The sequence below is a fragment of the Sphaeramia orbicularis genome, chromosome 1 (genome assembly GCF_902148855.1).
Source record: "Sphaeramia orbicularis chromosome 1, fSphaOr1.1, whole genome shotgun sequence".
Classification (NCBI taxonomy): domain Eukaryota; kingdom Metazoa; phylum Chordata; class Actinopteri; order Kurtiformes; family Apogonidae; genus Sphaeramia; species Sphaeramia orbicularis.
The window spans coordinates 15,949,473-15,968,566 of record NC_043957.1 but is presented as its reverse complement, the minus strand read 5'-3'; the positions used below and the strand labels follow the sequence as shown (position 1 = coordinate 15,968,566).

Here is a 19,094-nt window from a genome sequence, read left to right as displayed (position 1 = left end):
GTCTGTCTGTTTGTGTGCAAGATAACTCAAAGTTATGGACGGATTTGGATGAAAATTTCAGGAAATGTTGATACTGGCACAAGGAACAAATGATTACATTTTGGTGGTGATTAGGGGTTTTGGTTCATTTTATTTGTTTATTTAGTTGCTTATTTTATTTTTCTATATTTTATTGCCAATTTTTTTTTTTTTCTTCAATTTTGTTGAGTTTGTGCCTTATTATTTACATGTATTGATAAGATTAGTAGATCAGGTATTGAACAGTTCAGATTAGTCGATGCTTTTGGTCACCAGCTGTTCTTTAGGTCTTTGAGGGTTAAAACTGGTTCTGTTTTACTGTTACAACAGTTCAGCATCAGAATAAAGATGAGACGCTTAAGAAAACACCAAAAGATGAATAAAACTATAGTTCACTTTTCTAGACATCTAATAATTAGATGGAAATAAATCTGATTTCACTGACGAATGGTCCAGTCAGAACATAGTCTGAAGGTCACCGTCTATAATGAACACCAGAACCCACAGTCTGCAAGAATCTGGAATTTACAGACCTACAGGAATCTGAACACATCATGTTTCTATGGTAACCCGTATCACAGTATCCACTACATCAACACCTTAGCATCTGCTTCCTCTCACATTACAGAAGATTTCACATCCTTAGACTACATTGAATTGAGCTTCTGCTACCAACAACCTGATCAGAACCAGAACACTCATCTACTCAGTGGAGTGAAACCTCATGGTTCATCGACTTATTTTCCAGGAAAACTGGGATGAAATGGATTAAGATATAAATCAGATTCAGTGACAGCATAGGTTTTTTATCTGTAAAAGGTTGAGTTTAGATTTTAGGTTTTGTTTGTCCTGTTACTTTCTGTTTTCCGTTGTGCGTCAGCCCTCCGGTCCGGGTTCCTCTCATGGTCCCGGGTACTCAAACACAGCAGCAGCGCCCATTCCAGTCCCGATGCACATGGACACGACACCGTACGCCCTGCAGACAGAACCGAACACAGATTTTCAGTTAACGGGTTCTGACCTACATCAGCGCCCTTGCACAGGTCTTGAAAGTATTAAAAAGTATTTTCCAGACTTTAAAAAAATGAATTTTGTGTGAAAGTCTTAAGGCATGGAAAAAAGTTTCTCTCAGTTGAATTTTAGAGTATGCTCAAAGGCACAGAATCTTGTAAGATAAGAAATACATGAGGAAAGGATCTAAAAAATTGGATGACTTCACTAACCAGTCGGTACTGGAATGATTCTAGTGAAACTTGTTTGTGTGATTTTCATGCGCTTTTGTGATTTTTTTTTTTTTTAATTCTTTATTTAGTTATATTTATTAACATGTAAAAAAAATATCCAAAATGAAGGAAGAAAGAAAAAAAAGAAAGAATCAAGCAGTCGAGTGAGCACTGTCCATGTCTGTGAATAGTGTCTATTTCCTCCAGTTTTGTTCAGTCACCTGCTTTGACTCGCAGATAGGAAGTCATTTTCTCCATAGCACTTTTGTGATTTTCATGTTTTGAAAACATTTCAGTAAAGCATAATTTACTGCAAATTATGTATTCATTAAAATGAACTTTTCTACGATGCACAACAGGTACAATCTCAACCAAAAACATAAGCATACAAGTATAGAAGTACATAAAGTCAAGGTCTGGGGGGAAAAAAATAGTTTTATTTGGATTAAGAGCAAGCGCTCTGTGCATGTGTGTGATGAAACACGGCATCTGGACGAACCTGCGTCCACGGCGTCGCAGCTCGTTGAGCAGCGTCACCACCTGCCGGGCGCCGGTGCAGCCCAGAGGGTGACCTAGGGCGATGGCGCCGCCGTTCGGGTTCACCTTCTCCATCGGGATCCCCAGCTTCTCCACGCAGTACACGGCCTGGACGGAGGAGAAACGACAAGATCAGGAAAAACACCAACATGTCCAGAAACACAGAGCCTGAAAACAACCCAGACATTCACGATCCGAGCGTCACTCCAGTATTTATTCAAAGTCCTCCTTTTATTTATCTAAACACAAATAACTAAATGTCTTCCTCCACACATTTTTTATTTTATTTATCAGAGCCAACGCAATGAAATGTAGCAGACATATAAAACACCTGATGTTCTGTGTGTGTGCAAATCTAATCCCTGGTTGGACTTTAACAGAAAAACATATTTACAGTATAAATAGTATAAAGAAACAATATAAAAGCCTTTTCACATCACATAGTCCCACAGTAAAGAATTATACAAAATTCATCTAGACATGAAATTATGAATTTACATGTCAACACAATTAAATAATGTTCTAAAACATTTTGTACAACAAATACAATTGGCTTAAAGCCATAATTAAGGAGTGAGGTAGATGGGATGTATTGATGAATGAATGTGATGTGTATTCTATCCATTACACCCATTTTTGATGAGAAAACAGCACAAAAAACAACCAAAACATCTTTTATTTCCAAGAAGCTCAGTCCTATAAAATTATGTATTATTCAATTATTGGCTGCAGTTACTACATTTTCAATGTTTTTTGTTTTGTTTTTAACACTAGGCCAATAATGTAATAACTTATTACATTATTGGCTCAAAAACTTTAAAACATTATTGGCAAGTTATTACATTATTGGCTTCATTACATTTAAAATGGGCAGAATTATTACATCATGAAACATTATTACTTTGTTGCTACACAGTGGGTTTTTTTTCCTGAAATTAAAACTGATTTGTACAAAAATCAAAGCCACAGAGAAGATCATAATAATTCAATAAAATAAATAAATTATTTATATTTAGAAAAATAATGGAATATTTGAAGAAGTCACAAAATTATCAGAAAAATTAAAATTTTCTCTTCAACAGAAACTAGGACATCATGCAGAGTTAAACAGTTAAGGATTAAAGGAAGCAGCAGGTTTGCGCAACACAAGAAAGACAAACTGATGCATTCACTTCAGCTGGGAAATTTAACAACTCTCTCAAAAGAGAAATATTCCAACAGTATCGGTGGATTTAACAGGTGAATGTGAATCAACTGTCATGGGTTCGACTTTTAGACACAACAGCAAATCAATCCAAAATAATTTAGCAATTGTTTAGATATTTAGTAACTAATTTCAGTTTTTACCAAAACATGGACGTTCGTGCAGGATATTCAGGTTTATGTTTGTGTAAACTCACCTGACTGGCAAACGCCTCGTTGATCTCAAACACATCAACATCATCAACAGTCAGTCCTGAAAAACAACATGATTTACAGCTTAACGACTGCATTGATCAGAAGGTTGTATGGTTTTTCAACAGGCATGTCACATTTAACCTGGTTAGTTTAATTTTGGCCACTAGGGGGCAGTAAAACAACTGAAACATGATGAAATCCATTTCAAGTGGGAAACAATAAAAGAAGAAAAGCAGAAATAAAAGAAGAAATAGAAGAAGTAGAAATGTGGTGGTTCTGAGATCCAGATCTGGTTCTGGTCTCACCTGCCTGGTCCAGAGCGGCTGGGATAGCGACAGCCGGGCCGATGCCCATGACGTCTGGAGGGACCCCCACCACCGCACTGGCCCTCAGAACCCCCAGGACCGGCAGACCCAGGGCATCCACTGCAGACCGCCGACCAATCAGCACAGCTGCTGCACCGTCACTCACCTGGCTGGAGTTACCTGGAACACACCAGGACCAGGATTATAAATAGATCGGATCTGGTTTATATGTAGACGGGGACCTTGTTTTATAGACCAGGTTTATAAATGTTCAGAATACAAAAGGTTTCAAATGTAAACAAACTCCAGTCCAGACTAGATCCAGGTGAAGGTCTGAACTGGTCTTGGATGGAGCTCTAACTTCATGGTCCTGGTCCATGTTGAACTCTATGTTCAGATCCAGGTCCAGGGTCAGGTCAAGATCTATGGTCCATGTCCAGGGTCAGATCCAGGTTCAGGGTCAAGTCCATGTCAAGGGGCAGGTCCAGGTCCAGACTGACCTGCGGTGGTGCTCCCATCCGGTTTAAAGGCGGGCCTCAGTCTGCTCAGTCCTTCCAGCGTCGTTCCTGCTCTGATCCCATCATCCTTTGAGACAGTCACCACTCGCTCGTTCCCGTCATCCTCTGTGATCTTTGTGGTGACGGGAACGATCTCTTGGTGGAACAGACCCAGGTCCTGGGCCCGGGCGGCTCTGAAAGATCAAGACCAGAACCTTATAGACCAGGTCCAAACATAAAGGGCTTCAACACAGTTTGAGTCAGAAGAACTAAAGGCAGTTTCATACTTTTGTTGGGAGCTGACGGCGAAGGCATCCTGTTTCTCTCTGGAGATCCCAAATCTCTCTGCGACATTTTCTGATGTGATTCTGCAAGAAAAACATCCATCATTTGACTCACATGAGAGCAGAACCTGAAAAAGTCCTCGTCTGTTGCTGTGTGCTGTTTGTGGATGCTGCAGATGTGGACCGACCCCATGGGGATGATGCAGTCTCTGGCCTTGTCGTTGTCCGTCAGTCTGGAGCTCAGGTCTCCAGGGTTCCCGATGGATCGCAGAGACATGCTCTCAACACTAACACCAAGAAGAAGAAAAGGAAGAAGAATATTCATGAGGAAAGGGATGCTTTTGACTTCTGCTAAAAGCAGAAGATGTTAAAACATTAAAGTAAAATTAACATTAAAATAGTTAAAACCATTTAAACTGCAATAAATCATTGACTGACCCACAGGCGAGGCCAAGGTTGATAGATCCACTCCGGACGGCACCTGCACAAGGTCAAACACATGGCATTATGGGTAAAGGTCCTGTTAAAAACCTGCCTCATTTGGAGTATAAACATCGGTAACATCCTCCAACGTTTCCCCCAGTGACAAAAACACATATAACCAATCAGGTCAGGGCTCACTGATTCTTCACACTGAGGTCACATGGCCCGGTGGGTTATGGCGGTCAGTACCGTCAACTGCAGCTCAACAAAAATTTTTCAAAAATTAAAAAACAAAAAACCAAATACAACATGACCAGAGACAAGATTATTTCATTCATTGCTGTTGTTTTTTTAAACTGATATTTTTGCACTTTTTAGACACATTTACATGGTTGGGTAATGAAATACAAAAAAACTATCCTGAAAAACAATGAAAATGATATTAGAATAAAGGGCTGTAACTTATTAAAATTACATGAGGACAGAAAAACCCCAAATGTGGATCAGATGAAACTTGGCCTGATGTGAAACACTGCTCTGTGCTTTCAAGGGTTAAAAATGCCCTCAATAAAGCGATAAAAACTACAACAACCAATGTCACATGACCTGGAATGTCACATATCTCATTTCCCTTTAGATGTAGATGTTAGTTTTTTTTTAGGTTTTTTTTTTTTTTACCTGCAATGTTGAGCAGAGCCTGAAGACCAGACGAACACTGACGGTTGACAGTATAGACGGGGACGGACTCTGGAAACCCACTGGACAGAGGACAGAGTCATGTGACCACAAGGGGGAGGGGAGGGGGAGGAGGAGGAGAGGCGATGAAGACCAGTCTGACCTGAGGAAGTGGGCGACTCGGGCCATGAGCGCTCCGGCTCCCGGCTGCAGAACGTTCCCTGAATGCAGTACAAATACCTGAGACTCAGACTGGATTCAGTTCATTGTCATATCAGTAGAGGATCAAACAACAAAACACAAGAAAAAGTAGAACGAGTAAAGAAAACAAGCATAAATATATTTTAAAAAAGGCCTCATTTAATGTGTGTAAATAAAGTCATAAAGAAATACTAAAACAAACCAATCTACATCCGAACATCAACTAACTGGAAAAAAATTCAAGAAAAGTCCATTTGTTAAGTGTTTTTTGACAAGTTTCTGAAGAAGAGGTGAAACTTGAATCTCCATGTGAAACATCAGTTAAATGGAAGAAACTTGATCAACATTTTCATCTTCACGTTGATCTTCTCTTTACAGAAAAGCTTGTTTCCTTAACCCTATTACGCCAAACGTATCATATTTGATACATGAGTTTTGAAGCCCTCTACATGATCAGTGTGATATTTTTTTTTCTTGAACACCCTGATGTATACAATTAGATACATGCAATACACAGATAATCCACCAGGGGGGAGGAATTCGCTCACCAGAGGCCTTTCCAGTGACACTACAAGATTGTCATTAATGACGAAGGAGGCAGAACTTCACCAATTTGTTAGACATGTTTGTGTCATATTATGTTCTTGTTTGTTCAAAAATAATATTTGAACATTGAGACCCAATGTATCAAATATGGTACAAAAGTGAAACACATACATGGAAACTGATATTTGAAAAAAAAAAAAAGTTTTTGGTTGTTCAGAGGGACCAATAAAGGCTCTGGTTTCAAAGAACTAGAATTTTCTGTCAATGATTTAATGGTTCAGGCTTTACGGGGTTAAATGTTAAACATATTAAACCATTTCATTCAGTGTTTTGTTTTTTGTTTGTTTGATGTGAAACAGTCGTCGTGTTCTCGCTCATCGACTATAAAGGCAGAGTTTCCTGAACTCACGGTCACGACCCTGTTGGAGTGAAATACTCAATGAATGATGATCCAGAAAACTATTCACTCAGGCTCCAACCTTGAGTCATCAGATCTGTTTCATTAAAATGTTTTTTTCGTGATATTTCAGGTTCTTTTAAAATGGATGCAGATTCTGCATTTGTTGTTTCCTCATCATGATATAAACCAATCAATAACAGTTAAACATTCATTATTTATATGTAGAAGTTTTTTTCGTTTCATTTATGTCCAATTACTCTTTAGTGAAAAACAGCAAAAGCAACTTCAAACATTTTGTGGTGAATTTTTCACACCAAAAAAATGCTTTAAATACAACTACTGATTATTTAAATTTTTTTTCCATATTTTACAAACTTTATAGATTTTAAGGTCAATTTGACTGATTATTTCTTTTTGATTTTCCTTCACTTGGCTGGTTTGGACTTTTTTCCTTATTTTACTCATTTCATTATGTGGTTAATTTCATTTATTTTGTTTGGTTTTTTCCTTACTTTTGTTGATTTTTTTGTCTCCATTTTACTGATTATATTGATTTTGTGGCTAATTTCATTGATTATATTATTGACTTAGTTCACAATATGTATTGTTTTGTTCATTTTCTTCAAATTTAAATTATTTTGAGTAATTTATTTTATTGATCCTTTGTTAACTTTATGTATTGTTAATTTTCATTAATTTTGTTAATTATTTTGGCAATTTGTGGCATTTTTCCCCTTTACTTTATCAATTTTATTATGTGGTTATTTCATTTATTTTTTTGTTCATTTTTTCTTCATTTTGTTGGTTATTCTGGCTTTTTATGGTTACTTTCATTATTATTTGTTCAATTTTAGTCCACCTTCTGTATTATTTTGTTCATTTTTTCCTTAATTTTGTTAAGAATAGTGGTTGAATATGTGTTAAACTTAACTGCTTTAAAGTCTGTTGGACCTTCATGACTTTAAGTACATCTTTGATTTTTTTCCATATTTGCATTTATTTTGTCTTTATTTTGTTTATTACATTGATCATGTTAACTTCATTTTGTTAATATTTGTTCTTTTTTTAGTAGTTATATCTCATTTTACTACTGTTGCATAAACATTAAATTGAAATAAACAAAATTAGTCAAAAGCGTGAAATCAGATGTAGGTGAAACTACAGAAACTTTACACATTGATTTTTTTAAAGCCACTTTTTTCTTTTTTATGAATAAACTAAAAGCCAGAAAACTGAACAGAATTCAATTTCAAATCTTCCTTCTTAAATCTAAATAAACTCTTATAAATGCTCTTGCATTCTCTGTAAAATGCATCATCATGAAGCTGAAAATAGACATCTTTCTAACATTTTTCAGATTAGTGGATCACCGCTGTATTTACACCTGCTGATTAAAACCAAAGACCAAAACCATCTACTGATCTAAAATATCTAATACCTGTTGATCCAATAATCCTATCAATACATGGAAATAATTAGTGTAAATGCAGCTTGTCATCAGATATGACCCATTTGGATGTTCAGAGGCCCCATAGTTACCATGGAAACAGTCATCTTCTACAACACTGATTCACCAGTAAAACCCATGGAGTTTAAAAAATGACAGTGGATGGAGACATTTGTTTTTATGTTCAGTTAATGATATATTTTGCAGAAGAAGGTCCTTTTTCTTCAGTGAAAATCTACACACATCTTTAAGGAATAAAAGACGGAAGTTGAGTCTTTTGATTTAAGTTTGTTCAGTTTATATGATTCAGATAACGTATCCTCGACTCCATCAAAACTCAGGATTTTGCTCCAACGGTGAAAATTCATCTATAATGAATGATCAACCTCAGAAAACACACCAATCTGATCAGATCAGTCTGAGTCTTTATGAGGTAACATTATTGAAACTGACCTGTTCTTCTTCTGTTCCTGAGTTGGTTTTTATTACCCCGCCCCCCAATGGGATATTGTTTTTGGTACGGTTTCTTTGTTTGTTAACACTCTAGCAGCAAAACTATTAGATGAATTTATACCAAATTGGGTTTATAGAATGCCAGTGTCCCCAAATAGATGTGGTTACATTTTGGCAAAAGTAGGTCAAAGTTTAATTTTTTAATGAATTTTTAAAGTCTTTTTTTCTTCTAATATTCACAGATAATTGCTGAATTTTCAAATGTCCATAAAAACATCTATTTTGTTTCAATTTACTTCAAACTTGGCACATATATAGAGGCAACTGATAGGCTGACATCAGCACACGCATAGACAGGATCAGCTGGATCGATGCCAAAATAAGCTACAATATGTGTGAGGGGCGGGGTTTGTTGTGCCTAGCACCACTTGTTCAGACTGTTACAGTTTCGTGCTGGTTTGTTTTTCCTGTATGTTTGGAGCTGAAGACTGTGATCTGGATTCCATTTCACTGTTTGAACCTGTTAAATAATCATTTTCTGTTTGTTTTTATCTGTTCAATGTGCAGCACAGATTGACCCTGTGACCTTTAAAAAAACTGAATCCACAGTAAAACCCATCTCTACATCTCTGATGTACAGAACTTAGGCCCTGACATTGTCATCTTCTCACCTACACACACGTCTCCCAGTTTGTCCGGTGTTAGTCCGACATCTTTGAGAACCGCTGTCATCACAGCGCTCAGCAGCTCATCAGGTGTGGTGTCCTGACAACCAAAAACACAAAAAAAAAACTAACTAATGTGTAAAAACGAGAGACATGAAACCAGCTTTCACTCATAGTAAATAACTGTTGAAATAAAATCCATTTCACTTCCTGTCGACCATGTTTAGGTCAAAGTAAAGATAGGAAGCAGAAGAAGAAAAAGAAAAGCGCTGCTCTGATTCACTCATCTGTTTCAACCTTTTGGAGTTTTTCTTCATCTTTGATTTTCTGTGACAGATTTTAATATTTACTCAGACTATAAATGTGAGCAGTTTATATGACATGAAACAGGTCAGAAAACTATGGCTTAACCTTTAAAGCTGCTTCTATCATCAGTTATATTAAATCTTCATCTGAAGAGGAACTAAAGCTTTTAGACAAACGAAGAAGACAAAACACGAAGAGATTTACCCAGAACTGCAGAAAATAATTAAAATACCGGTGAGGCCGATGCATCCAGATCATGTCATGGATCCACTTGACTCCAGATCCTTCAGTTCTGAGTTTGTCCCATTTCATTGTTTTTAATCATCTGTTTGAGAATCAGTTTTGCTCATTTTTTCCCCACTGGATTCACTTCAGATCATTTCACATTTTTTAGACCTGATTTAGACCTACATTTAACATTATTCAACACTCATGCAGACAGGAAAAATAATCATACAAATTAACCACTGTTGGCGTTCATCATTGACATATGCCAGACTGCAAAAATCCAAAAATATGTGATCCACTTTTTATGTAGTATATTAAAAAATATATATTTTTTGGTGTGTTTTTTGCATCCCAAAAAAAAAGGTTTGTTTACATTACAAACACGGCATTTAAAGGGTTAAAAAATGTGACAACACTGAGTATTTGGTATTTTTATTTATGGTTCAAGTTGATGAAATATAAAAAAAAAAGTGTAAAAGAATTAAAAACAAATTGTATGAAAAAAATTTTGACATTATTCCTCAATTGTGCGAAAAAGGCACACTTGGTGCTCAGTAAGGGCCTTGCTGGACGGGATTGAATAAAGTTCTACATATCTGTACTGAAGTACGGCAGTAGAAGTACTTCATGATCCATCACTCTGTTTGTGGGACATTTAAATGCAACAGAAACATCTAATGAGTTTCAACTGTTTCTTAATCAGATACACTTGTCCGTGAACGCCTCATAAACGGCTCGGTGACCTCTGACCCATAAATCGGTCCTTTTAACTTCTGTCCCAGATCTACCCGGTTTATCCGTCCTACCCGTGAACCGGACCGGTACTGTGGCACTCACAGACTCCTCCTACCTTAAACGAACCCCTCTTGGCCTTTCCGACAGCCGTCCTCAGACCGTGAACCACCACCACATCTTCCGGGTCTCCGCGCGCAGCCGAGCCGCAGTCCGACAGGCGCGGGTCTGGGTTCTGGTCCGTGGAGGACCCAGGGGGACACAGGTGGCCCGAAATGATCCGTAGCCTGTGCATTACGGGACAGAAACAGGACCGGTTCTGCGGAGGACGACCTGGTACTGAATCCGGTCTGGACTCTGGACTCTGACAGCGAGGACGGCAGAGCGGAGGGACAAAATACACAAAGACAAACAACAGGCGGAGAAACGCGAAGGGAATATTAGTTAATATTCATTTTGTTGATTATTTTGTCAATTTGTTTTTCTTTACCATACTAATTTAATTGATATTAATGATTAATTTAATTGAATATTTCGTTGTCTTTTAGTTTGCTTTTTGTATATTTCATTTTTCTTCATTTTGTCTTTTTGTCTTTTTTTTTTTTTTTCTTTATTTTCAATTTTATTGGTTTTGTGGTTAATTAAATTGAATATTTTGTCCTTTTATATTCTGTTTTTTAAAATGTAATTTACAAATTTTATTGCTTATGAGGTTAATTTCATTATTTTGTTGACTTTTAGTTCACTTTATGTATTTGTATTGATTTTTTTAAGAGTTGAATTCATGATAAAGTCATGAAGGTCTTTAAAACATAAAGGACACTTTAAACAGTTTAACTACATTTATCATTTTGTCCAAATTTGTCTTTGTTTTTCTTTCATTCATTACATAGATGAACGCTTGGCATAATTTGAGGTTTTGAATTATTTTTTTCTCTCATTCTACATACTGTGTACTTATTTATACAAACACCTTTATTCCCTGAGGGCTATGCCCAAGGGATCAATGAAGTTTAATCTAATCTAAAACCCAGAAAACTGAATAGAGTTCAGTTTCACATTCTCCTTCTTCATCTAAATGAACTCTTTTAAATCCTTAGATTCTCTGTAAAATATGCCGTCCTGAAGCTGAAGTTCACACAGAACACATGATGATCTTATAGAATATGATGAATCACTGCAGATAAAGTCACAAAGTTTAGTAAATCATCCTAATGTCCAACAGATTGTTCAGTGTGCGTTTCATTTTCATTCATTCACACTGACTCATTTGAATAAACATTTTATTTCTAAATTTGCCACAACATCACACTGATAAGGCCACTGTCACCGACTCAGTTCACATTCTGCTGCAAGGAAACAAACATCCAAAAATATGGTTTTCTTAATATAGAATCATATAAACAGGGCTTTTCCTCCACTTCACACATACATGAAGCAGTGACAAATAAAATGCACAATGTTCAGGTTTCAGATGCAAGAAACGAAACAAACATAAAGGAAATAAAAGCACCAGCAAGTTTCAACACAACACAAACAGATTCAACCTCAAATCCTTCCATATGTCGGAGATAAACTGAAATGAGGTGATCAGACCATAAATACAGAAAAAGAACACTTCATCCAGTCCTTCAACGCCTCCATTTCACATCAACATTAAACATCTGGTTTGAAGGTGAGACACTAATAGGCTGTGATAAATCAATCGATTCACTGTTTGGTCTGTGAAACATCACATCGCAAAAACCTTGTGGATGTCCTCAGATGTCCTGTTTGACCTGACATGTTTCATCATAGAAGAGGACTGATGTTTTTCAAATTCACAAAAGCAGAATCAGAAAGTGTTGAATTTTATCTTTGAAAAATAACTAAACTAGTTCATTACATATCAAAACAGTTTGTGAGATGTTATTAATGGACTATTTGACTGTTTAAAGGGCATTGGATGAACTGATCTTGGTAAGAACTGCCCTTTTTTTTTTTTTTTTTTAAATCAGTCATTATCAATCAATTCTCTAAGTGTTTTCTTGTCAATTTAATTAAACCAAATTGATAAATCATCAGGAAAAATCTGCATCAGGCATGAAACAGACAGAAACCAACAGACACATCTAAGGAACATCCAGCATCTGATCACCTGATTATTGACTTATGACGGTGAACAAAGAGTTAAAGGAGGGAAACACATGAATTCAATGAAGAACAGGAAATGAACAACATATAAAAAATAAATGCAGTGGCTCCAACGTTAAAGGTTGTTTCATTAATCTGTGAGGTTCAATTTGTGCTCATTCAGACATAAAGCGAAGAAAGTTCGAATACTTTAAACAGTTAAGAAGAACCTGGTTCAAAACAATGATGAACAACAACAAAAACTAAATGACAAACACAAAATATCATCAGTATCAGAACAGAACTTCACATCGGTGCTTCTGTAATTCCATCACTGAAACCTGGGCTTAACTTCAATCAAAAAACCCTCGAGGAGTTTCCTTCAGATTTGGCACAAGTTCATCTGGACTCGATGACAAACTGGGAAAGACTTAAGGTCAAGATGACAATGAACACATCTCACGGTTCTTATGCATATAATACGTTTTACTCTTGTTAAAATGACTATTTATCAGAAACATCATTGTCGCTGTAACGGGACAAGAACCAAGGCGCTGGTTCTGGTTTGATCAGGAATAACTTCATTCTTCTACTTTGATTTCAGTGAAAAATTTCAAACATAATGAAGTTTCTTGGTATTTTTGTTAATTCATGTTGATCATTAAACATAAACCACATCACCTGCTTATTGTTTTATGTTCATTAAACTAAAATGTAAAATGAGGATAAATGTGTTTACAGATGGATGTTAATGTCTAACTTTACTGATGGTTTGTGTAAAACTGTTGCTATAAATGTACTGAGACTCATCTCTGGTTTCTGGACTCGTATAACATTGTGTTCACTGTGCCTTTTAAAACTTTAACTTTAATCTTATTTAACATTTAATTTGTTAATGTGCAGTGGACTCATCTTTGATCTGAGCTCAACTAAACAGAACCTTTTCCGGTCTTTTGAGATTTTTTCTTTGTTTTTTAACTTGCGCAACTCTTTATTGACAAGTCGACTGATCACTTCCTGCCTTTCAACAGTGACAGGTTGTAAACTACGTCAGTTCTGGCCATTTCTACAGATTGCACAGGTGTCGTTGACAGACATTCACATGGCTTCTTGTCTCCGGAATCCAGACGGTCATTGATCCGGTCCACTGAGGTCTGGTTCATGTGCGACACAAGGTTCCATGAAACCAGCACAACTGGTTCCATGAAGGTTTGGAGAAAAAACAAGCGACGTGATGAAGGAATGTCACACTTAGCTTCTTCATGTTTCAATCTTAGCTTTAACCCTGGAGCCCCGCCCACCACGCCAACTGCTTCCTGTGGAGTTTCAGAGTAAGTGTCCTCATGGCAGTGATCAGGAGTGTGTGCGGTGTTTGCCCTCAGGCGTAGAAGATGAGTTCTGGGATCTGCCCCCCCTGGACCCCTGTCCCGTTGGTGCTGTCTGACGAGCACTGGAACTGGAAGGTCACTTTCCCACACTGCACCTCTGTCATGCCCTCCTGGCCAAAGTAGCTGAGCTCATTACCGTCCAGGACCACACTTGCCGTGTAGAAGGTGTCTGGCTCTATCTGGACTGGGTAGTCGAAGAAGACAGGGAAAGTGCTGCTGGAGCCGTCGGAGAAGTACTTGATGATCCTCTGTGCCATCGGGACGCCCTGGCGCTTCAGTTCGATCTTAGCGCTGTACTCGGCCGATCCGCAGCTGGAGCCGTACAGGCCGAAGCCGGCGATGAAGACACGCTTATCCACAGCGAATTGGATGCTGTCGCAGCGGCCGCGGTACCGCCACTGGTTGCTGCGATAGGCACAGGACTGGAAGCGGTGGCAGCGCTGTGGCGACAAGCCTTTGCGTGGTTTGGTGCAGAACAGCAGATCGGGCTTCTTGGCAGCGGTGTACCACAGGAATATGTCATTGGTTTCATTGAGCGTCAGCACGCCAGACTGCGCCGCTCCGTTAGCAAAGTCCTCCAGTGCCATGGTGGGGATGCGGATCAGGTAGATGGCCTTCCCCAGAACCAGACGCTTGTTCTCAATGGTCGGGGCCAGATCCTGCCTCTGACACTCTGCCTCGGCCCAGTTCAGCGCTGCCTCAAACACCACCATTTCCTTGGCGTTGAGCGTCTCCCTCCGCAGGATGCTCTCCAGAGTCTGCGTGTCGATGTCACAGAAGCCCTCGGATCGCAGAGCCAGTTCAGCCTGAGCATCAATCACCTCCCAGCAGCGCTGCGTGAGGTCGGGCTCCTCGAACAGGCAGCTCTGAGACAGAAGCACGCAGGCGTTCTTCGCACTCAGACTTGTTTCCAGGAAGTTGACACAGGCTCGGGCTAAGTGAGGCACGATATACTTTTTGGCGGCATAGAGGGTGGCAAGCACAGTGTCAGCACAGAGATCGATCTCATCACAGTAGATGTACCTGAAATATGGAAGAGATACTTTAACAACCACAGAGTTTTATTCATTTCACCATGAACGTGGTCAGTCTGCGTTAACGATTCCTTCTGTTCTCAGTCGACAGTAGAGGTGAGCTGATTTATGACATTTTGAGATGAACTTTATCAGTCATTGATGTGTGTTTTCAGAAAATTAACACAGAGACAAGTGAAACAAAGGCTGCCTGGTCAGAGTGGCCACATTAGAATGTAAACATACTAGTGTTAAATAACTTCATGTGTTCATATTACTGAAACAGAAGTTTCCATCCTCAGCTGAGGTGGAAAAAGGAATAAAATGTTTAGTCTGAAAAAGAGTTTCATTTCAGAAACACATTCACATATTTGTTCAGTTTCCATCCAGTATGAACATCAGGAGCCAGATGTGGCTGTCCTCATATTCATATTGAATAAATCTCACGTACTTCAACATGGCGAGGAATGATGGAGGTTCCACGTCAGGGATCCGGATCTCCTCCTGGTCCTCGGCCAGTTCCCCGTAGAACATGGCATGAAACACGGAGCTGCCGACAGCCAGGACGTACTGAAGAAAAACAGACAAATGTCAAACATCTGACAAATCCACAGAAAAGACTCATGACTGCGGTAAAGACAAGGGTCTACCTTGTGTCCTGGGACCCTCTGCGTCCCACCGGGCGGTCCCACGACAAAGTGAACGTCTGCCATCATTTCATTGTTAAACATGACTGAATTTCTGTGAAGACACAGAAAATACAAACAGTTAATCTTACAATGACAAAACTCAAAGGTCCTAGTCTGTTCACCTGCACAAAGGTCTTAAGGTTCTTTATGTCCTGAGAGTTTCAGTGAAATCCTCGCCCCGTTCCTGCTTTGTCATCTATTAGGAAGTGAAAGAAGTCTGAGGATACAGATGTAAAGAATGAATAAATAAGATCCACTGGCTGTAACAATATCAAACAGCAGTGATTTCTTCAAGTCACATAAACATTTCTAGGTAGAGTAATGTCACAAGGACTACAGGATGTTAAAGTTCTACAAATATAACAATGGCAAAGATAAATTCGATCTACATATTACTCATTTCACATAAAGCATCAAACTCAGCTCTGAAAATGGAAAGAATCAGGCTGGATGAACCACATCACACACAGAGTAAACCAGTAGCTCCTGTTTTCTCACATAAATGACTGTTTTAGTCCAAGGACTCTTGTGATCCAAAAATCCAAAACAAGTTTTCACACTTTATATAAACAGAGCTGTGGTTGAGTTTGATCTGGACCGAGACCTACTCCTCTGTTTGCATTAAGGATCATCTGTAGTGTTTGGTCCACATTGTGGTCTAGGGGAGTGAGGTTTAGCAGTTTGGTTGAAACCATATTTCAAAGTCTGAAAGTCTGGATAAAACTAGTAGGTGTGAGTCAGTTAAACTGACACAGATTTGTTAAGTGTATAACATGTTTTGCTTCAGTACATTGTCTGGCATCTGAGTCGTACTCCTGACTCTGCTGCCTCTCCAAACTTGGGCTCTTTGTTGAACACCAACTTCTGTAGGTTATAAAGTGAAGATGGATGAGGACTGGGCCTTGATCAAAACCATTCAGAACTTACTTCTTCTGCAAGTATCTTGACATTAGTACCAGCTCCTAAAAGACACAGTTTGTTATACCTACTAAAAAAAATTACAACACAAATTGTTATTAAAAACATACAATCAAAGTAGTTAGTAGCAGTCTGTAAATAAAATCTTATAAAAATGTAAAAATATGTGTTCTGCTGCGGCAACACTGATGGGATCGAGAAAATAGATACTGAAATGCAATATCAAATAACTCCAGGTATTTCTCAGCACTTAGCAATGTCTGCATTCAGAGCCATGATAATATTTATGTTGCATATCCAGTCCTACTAGTACCTCATATCAACACACTCTAAAAGACCTGAATTAACTCTTTAAAAGATGACTGAGTTGAAACCAAGAAGAAGAAGAAAAAGAAGAAGGCAAGGACAGACTCAGAGGTGATGATGCTCTTCCTGGAGATAAAGTGACATCACCATAATCTCTGAAGTAAAGGCAGGTGGAATAATAACCTCTGGGTTTGATCATCAGTTCAAGGTGAAGGTACAGAACCCTGGACCTGGATCCGGTCACACCACCCTCCCCCGCCCCAGGTCTCCGGACTGGACCCACCTCTCTCGGATGGTCGGGAACAGGCCCTGCCAGTTGCAGCAGCGCTGTGCGGCGGTGGTGTTGTTGTTGGTCAGGTTCTGCTGCTGGATGGAGGCGGTGCTGCCGGCGGAGGCGGACGGAACCAGCTTCTTGGTGGGGTACAGCTCCGCAGCCATTATCGCCCGGTCAGACCGCAGACCGGCTCATGGCAGCACCGGTGCCCGACGGAACAGCTGCGGACGCGGCTCATGGGAGTCCCACCGGTGGAGTGTGACGAGACCTGCCGGGAAAACACATGGACACACGAATTAAACCCGGATCCATGACCCAGTTCGGTCCAAATCTGATGTTAGCTCCCTGCTAGCGGCCAAGCTAACCACAGGATCCCGCCAAACAAGACTCAGAGTGATCACAACAAAAGTAAAACAGCGCAGCATTTTCACACAATTAACATTAAAACAAGTTAAATGTGAAATAAATGTTTTAAAGAGTTTAAAGCCGCTTCGTGTCAACTCTCTTCTCTTTAGCATCTTTATGCTAGTCGGTTAGCTCAGCAACAAACCCTTAAGAGTTCTGTTTGTGTCGGTGCTAACAAGATATCCAGTAAATCACACGGTTTACACTTACGTTACACTTAAACACATGTGGATATAATCATGTCTTCTCGCCGCAAAAAAACCGCGTTGCAGTTTTTTCACCACAACAATCCAGAGGTTGAGCTTTGTTTACAACAACTCGGCGGATTCTTCTTCTACGGGTGTTTGCAGCTGGATCCGTGCGTTTGAATTGCGTCGCTGTCCCCTACCGGCAGGACAGGGAACTGCAGTAACATGAACTCATCACCAGTAGGGGTTCTGGAGTAAAAGTAGAGAAATATTATCAGAAATATAAATAAATGTGGTGTATAGTGCAGAAAGTCTCCTATAAAAGTGTTATATGGCTAATAACTGGTGAAGGCCAATATTTAAAATGACATGTTGGTCAATACTGATGTTCCTTCCTGTTTATTTAGTTTTGTTGTTTATCTCTTTTTAACAAATACATCTTCATTATTATTATTATAAAACATTTAGTATTTTAGAGTATTTCAGTCCTTTATCACATTATATTTGAATGAAAACAGATGAAAACAAATACACTCATGAAAAAATCTTTTAATATAACACAACATAATCAGACACTGACATCAAGGAAAAGATGCCTGATATGATAATAGTGATATTAGATGATATATCGATGGATTATAATATTCTGTTTTTATAGCTGATTAATGCATGTTAGAGAATTTTAATGTTATAGTTTGTAAATTTGGAGCCATTTCTACCCACATACTGCATCATATCATGTAAGTTTATTTTGTGTTTTTAAATGTCTTATTTGGTTTTTAAGTATTCCAACTTATAAATGTTAGGATGTTATGAGGGTAAAGTTGTAAAATTACTAGAATAAAAATCAGATTTTATCAAGAAAAAAAAAGCAGAATATTGTGAGAAAAAAGGTAAAAATAGACTCAATACTCTGTCATAATCCAAACTTTTTTCACGACAACTTTTTTCTGCCAAAAATATTCATTTATTTTCATCATATTTAGACTTTTTTGTGTATTTGTTTTATTTTTCTTCAAAATATTATTTTCAATTAATTCCATAATATTAAACAGCCCTATATTGAAAATAAAAATGCTATTATACAGTATATTGAGAGAAAAGTTTTTATATTACCAGAACAAAATGTGTTTTTTAAGGCAAAAAAAGGTTCAAGGTGACTTTATTTAACCCGTGGGTAGATTTGTTTTGCAGCAAGCATTGCCAGTCGCTGCGTGCGCATGCGCCCAACACAAATCCTTCGAAAGAATTACAGTGAAGATAATGCAAGCACATACATAGACATAAGACATTATAAACACGGTACACGTGGTCACGTGATGGAACTTTTTCAATGGATTCGGTTGTGGGAGGGGGACAGGAAGAGAAGAAGAATGTTGTGAGGCAGATGGAGATGGGGGGGGGGGGGGGTGTTAAATGCTTGTATGTGGTGAGTCCTTAGAAGTCTGTTTGTGTATGAAAAA

The 19,094-nt window shown here is 38.5% G+C and overlaps 2 protein-coding genes across 3 annotated transcripts; both read right to left on the bottom strand.

Annotated features, from left to right (window-relative positions):
• Nucleotides 1-344: 344 nt before the first annotated feature.
• Nucleotides 345-10,719, bottom strand: acaa1 (acetyl-CoA acyltransferase 1). Its single transcript, XM_030149198.1, has 12 exons — nt 10,457-10,719; nt 9,079-9,172; nt 5,524-5,581; nt 5,364-5,443; nt 4,701-4,743; nt 4,451-4,549; nt 4,266-4,346; nt 3,982-4,172; nt 3,482-3,661; nt 3,179-3,234; nt 1,741-1,886; nt 345-994 (listed from the first exon to the last, which is right to left on the bottom strand). Exons 1-12 carry the CDS (start codon nt 10,631-10,633, stop codon nt 919-921), a joined length of 1,281 nt encoding a protein of 426 aa, XP_030005058.1. The 5' UTR covers nt 10,634-10,719; the 3' UTR covers nt 345-918.
• An 885-nt stretch (nt 10,720-11,604) lies between these two features.
• btbd3a (BTB (POZ) domain containing 3a) lies at nt 11,605-17,776 on the bottom strand. Of its 2 annotated transcripts, XM_030160370.1 has the most exons (5): nt 17,654-17,776; nt 17,048-17,306; nt 15,502-15,592; nt 15,303-15,421; nt 13,829-14,861 (listed from the first exon to the last, which is right to left on the bottom strand). In XM_030160370.1, exons 2-5 carry the CDS (start codon nt 17,200-17,202, stop codon nt 13,829-13,831), a joined length of 1,398 nt encoding a protein of 465 aa, XP_030016230.1. In that variant the 5' UTR covers nt 17,203-17,306; nt 17,654-17,776. The 2 variants fall into 2 exon arrangements, with proteins under 2 accessions (XP_030016315.1, XP_030016230.1); XM_030160455.1 differs by lacking the exon at nt 17,654-17,776 and having other exon boundaries at nt 11,605-14,861; nt 17,048-17,202.
• Between the last annotated feature and the right edge of the window lie 1,318 nt (nt 17,777-19,094).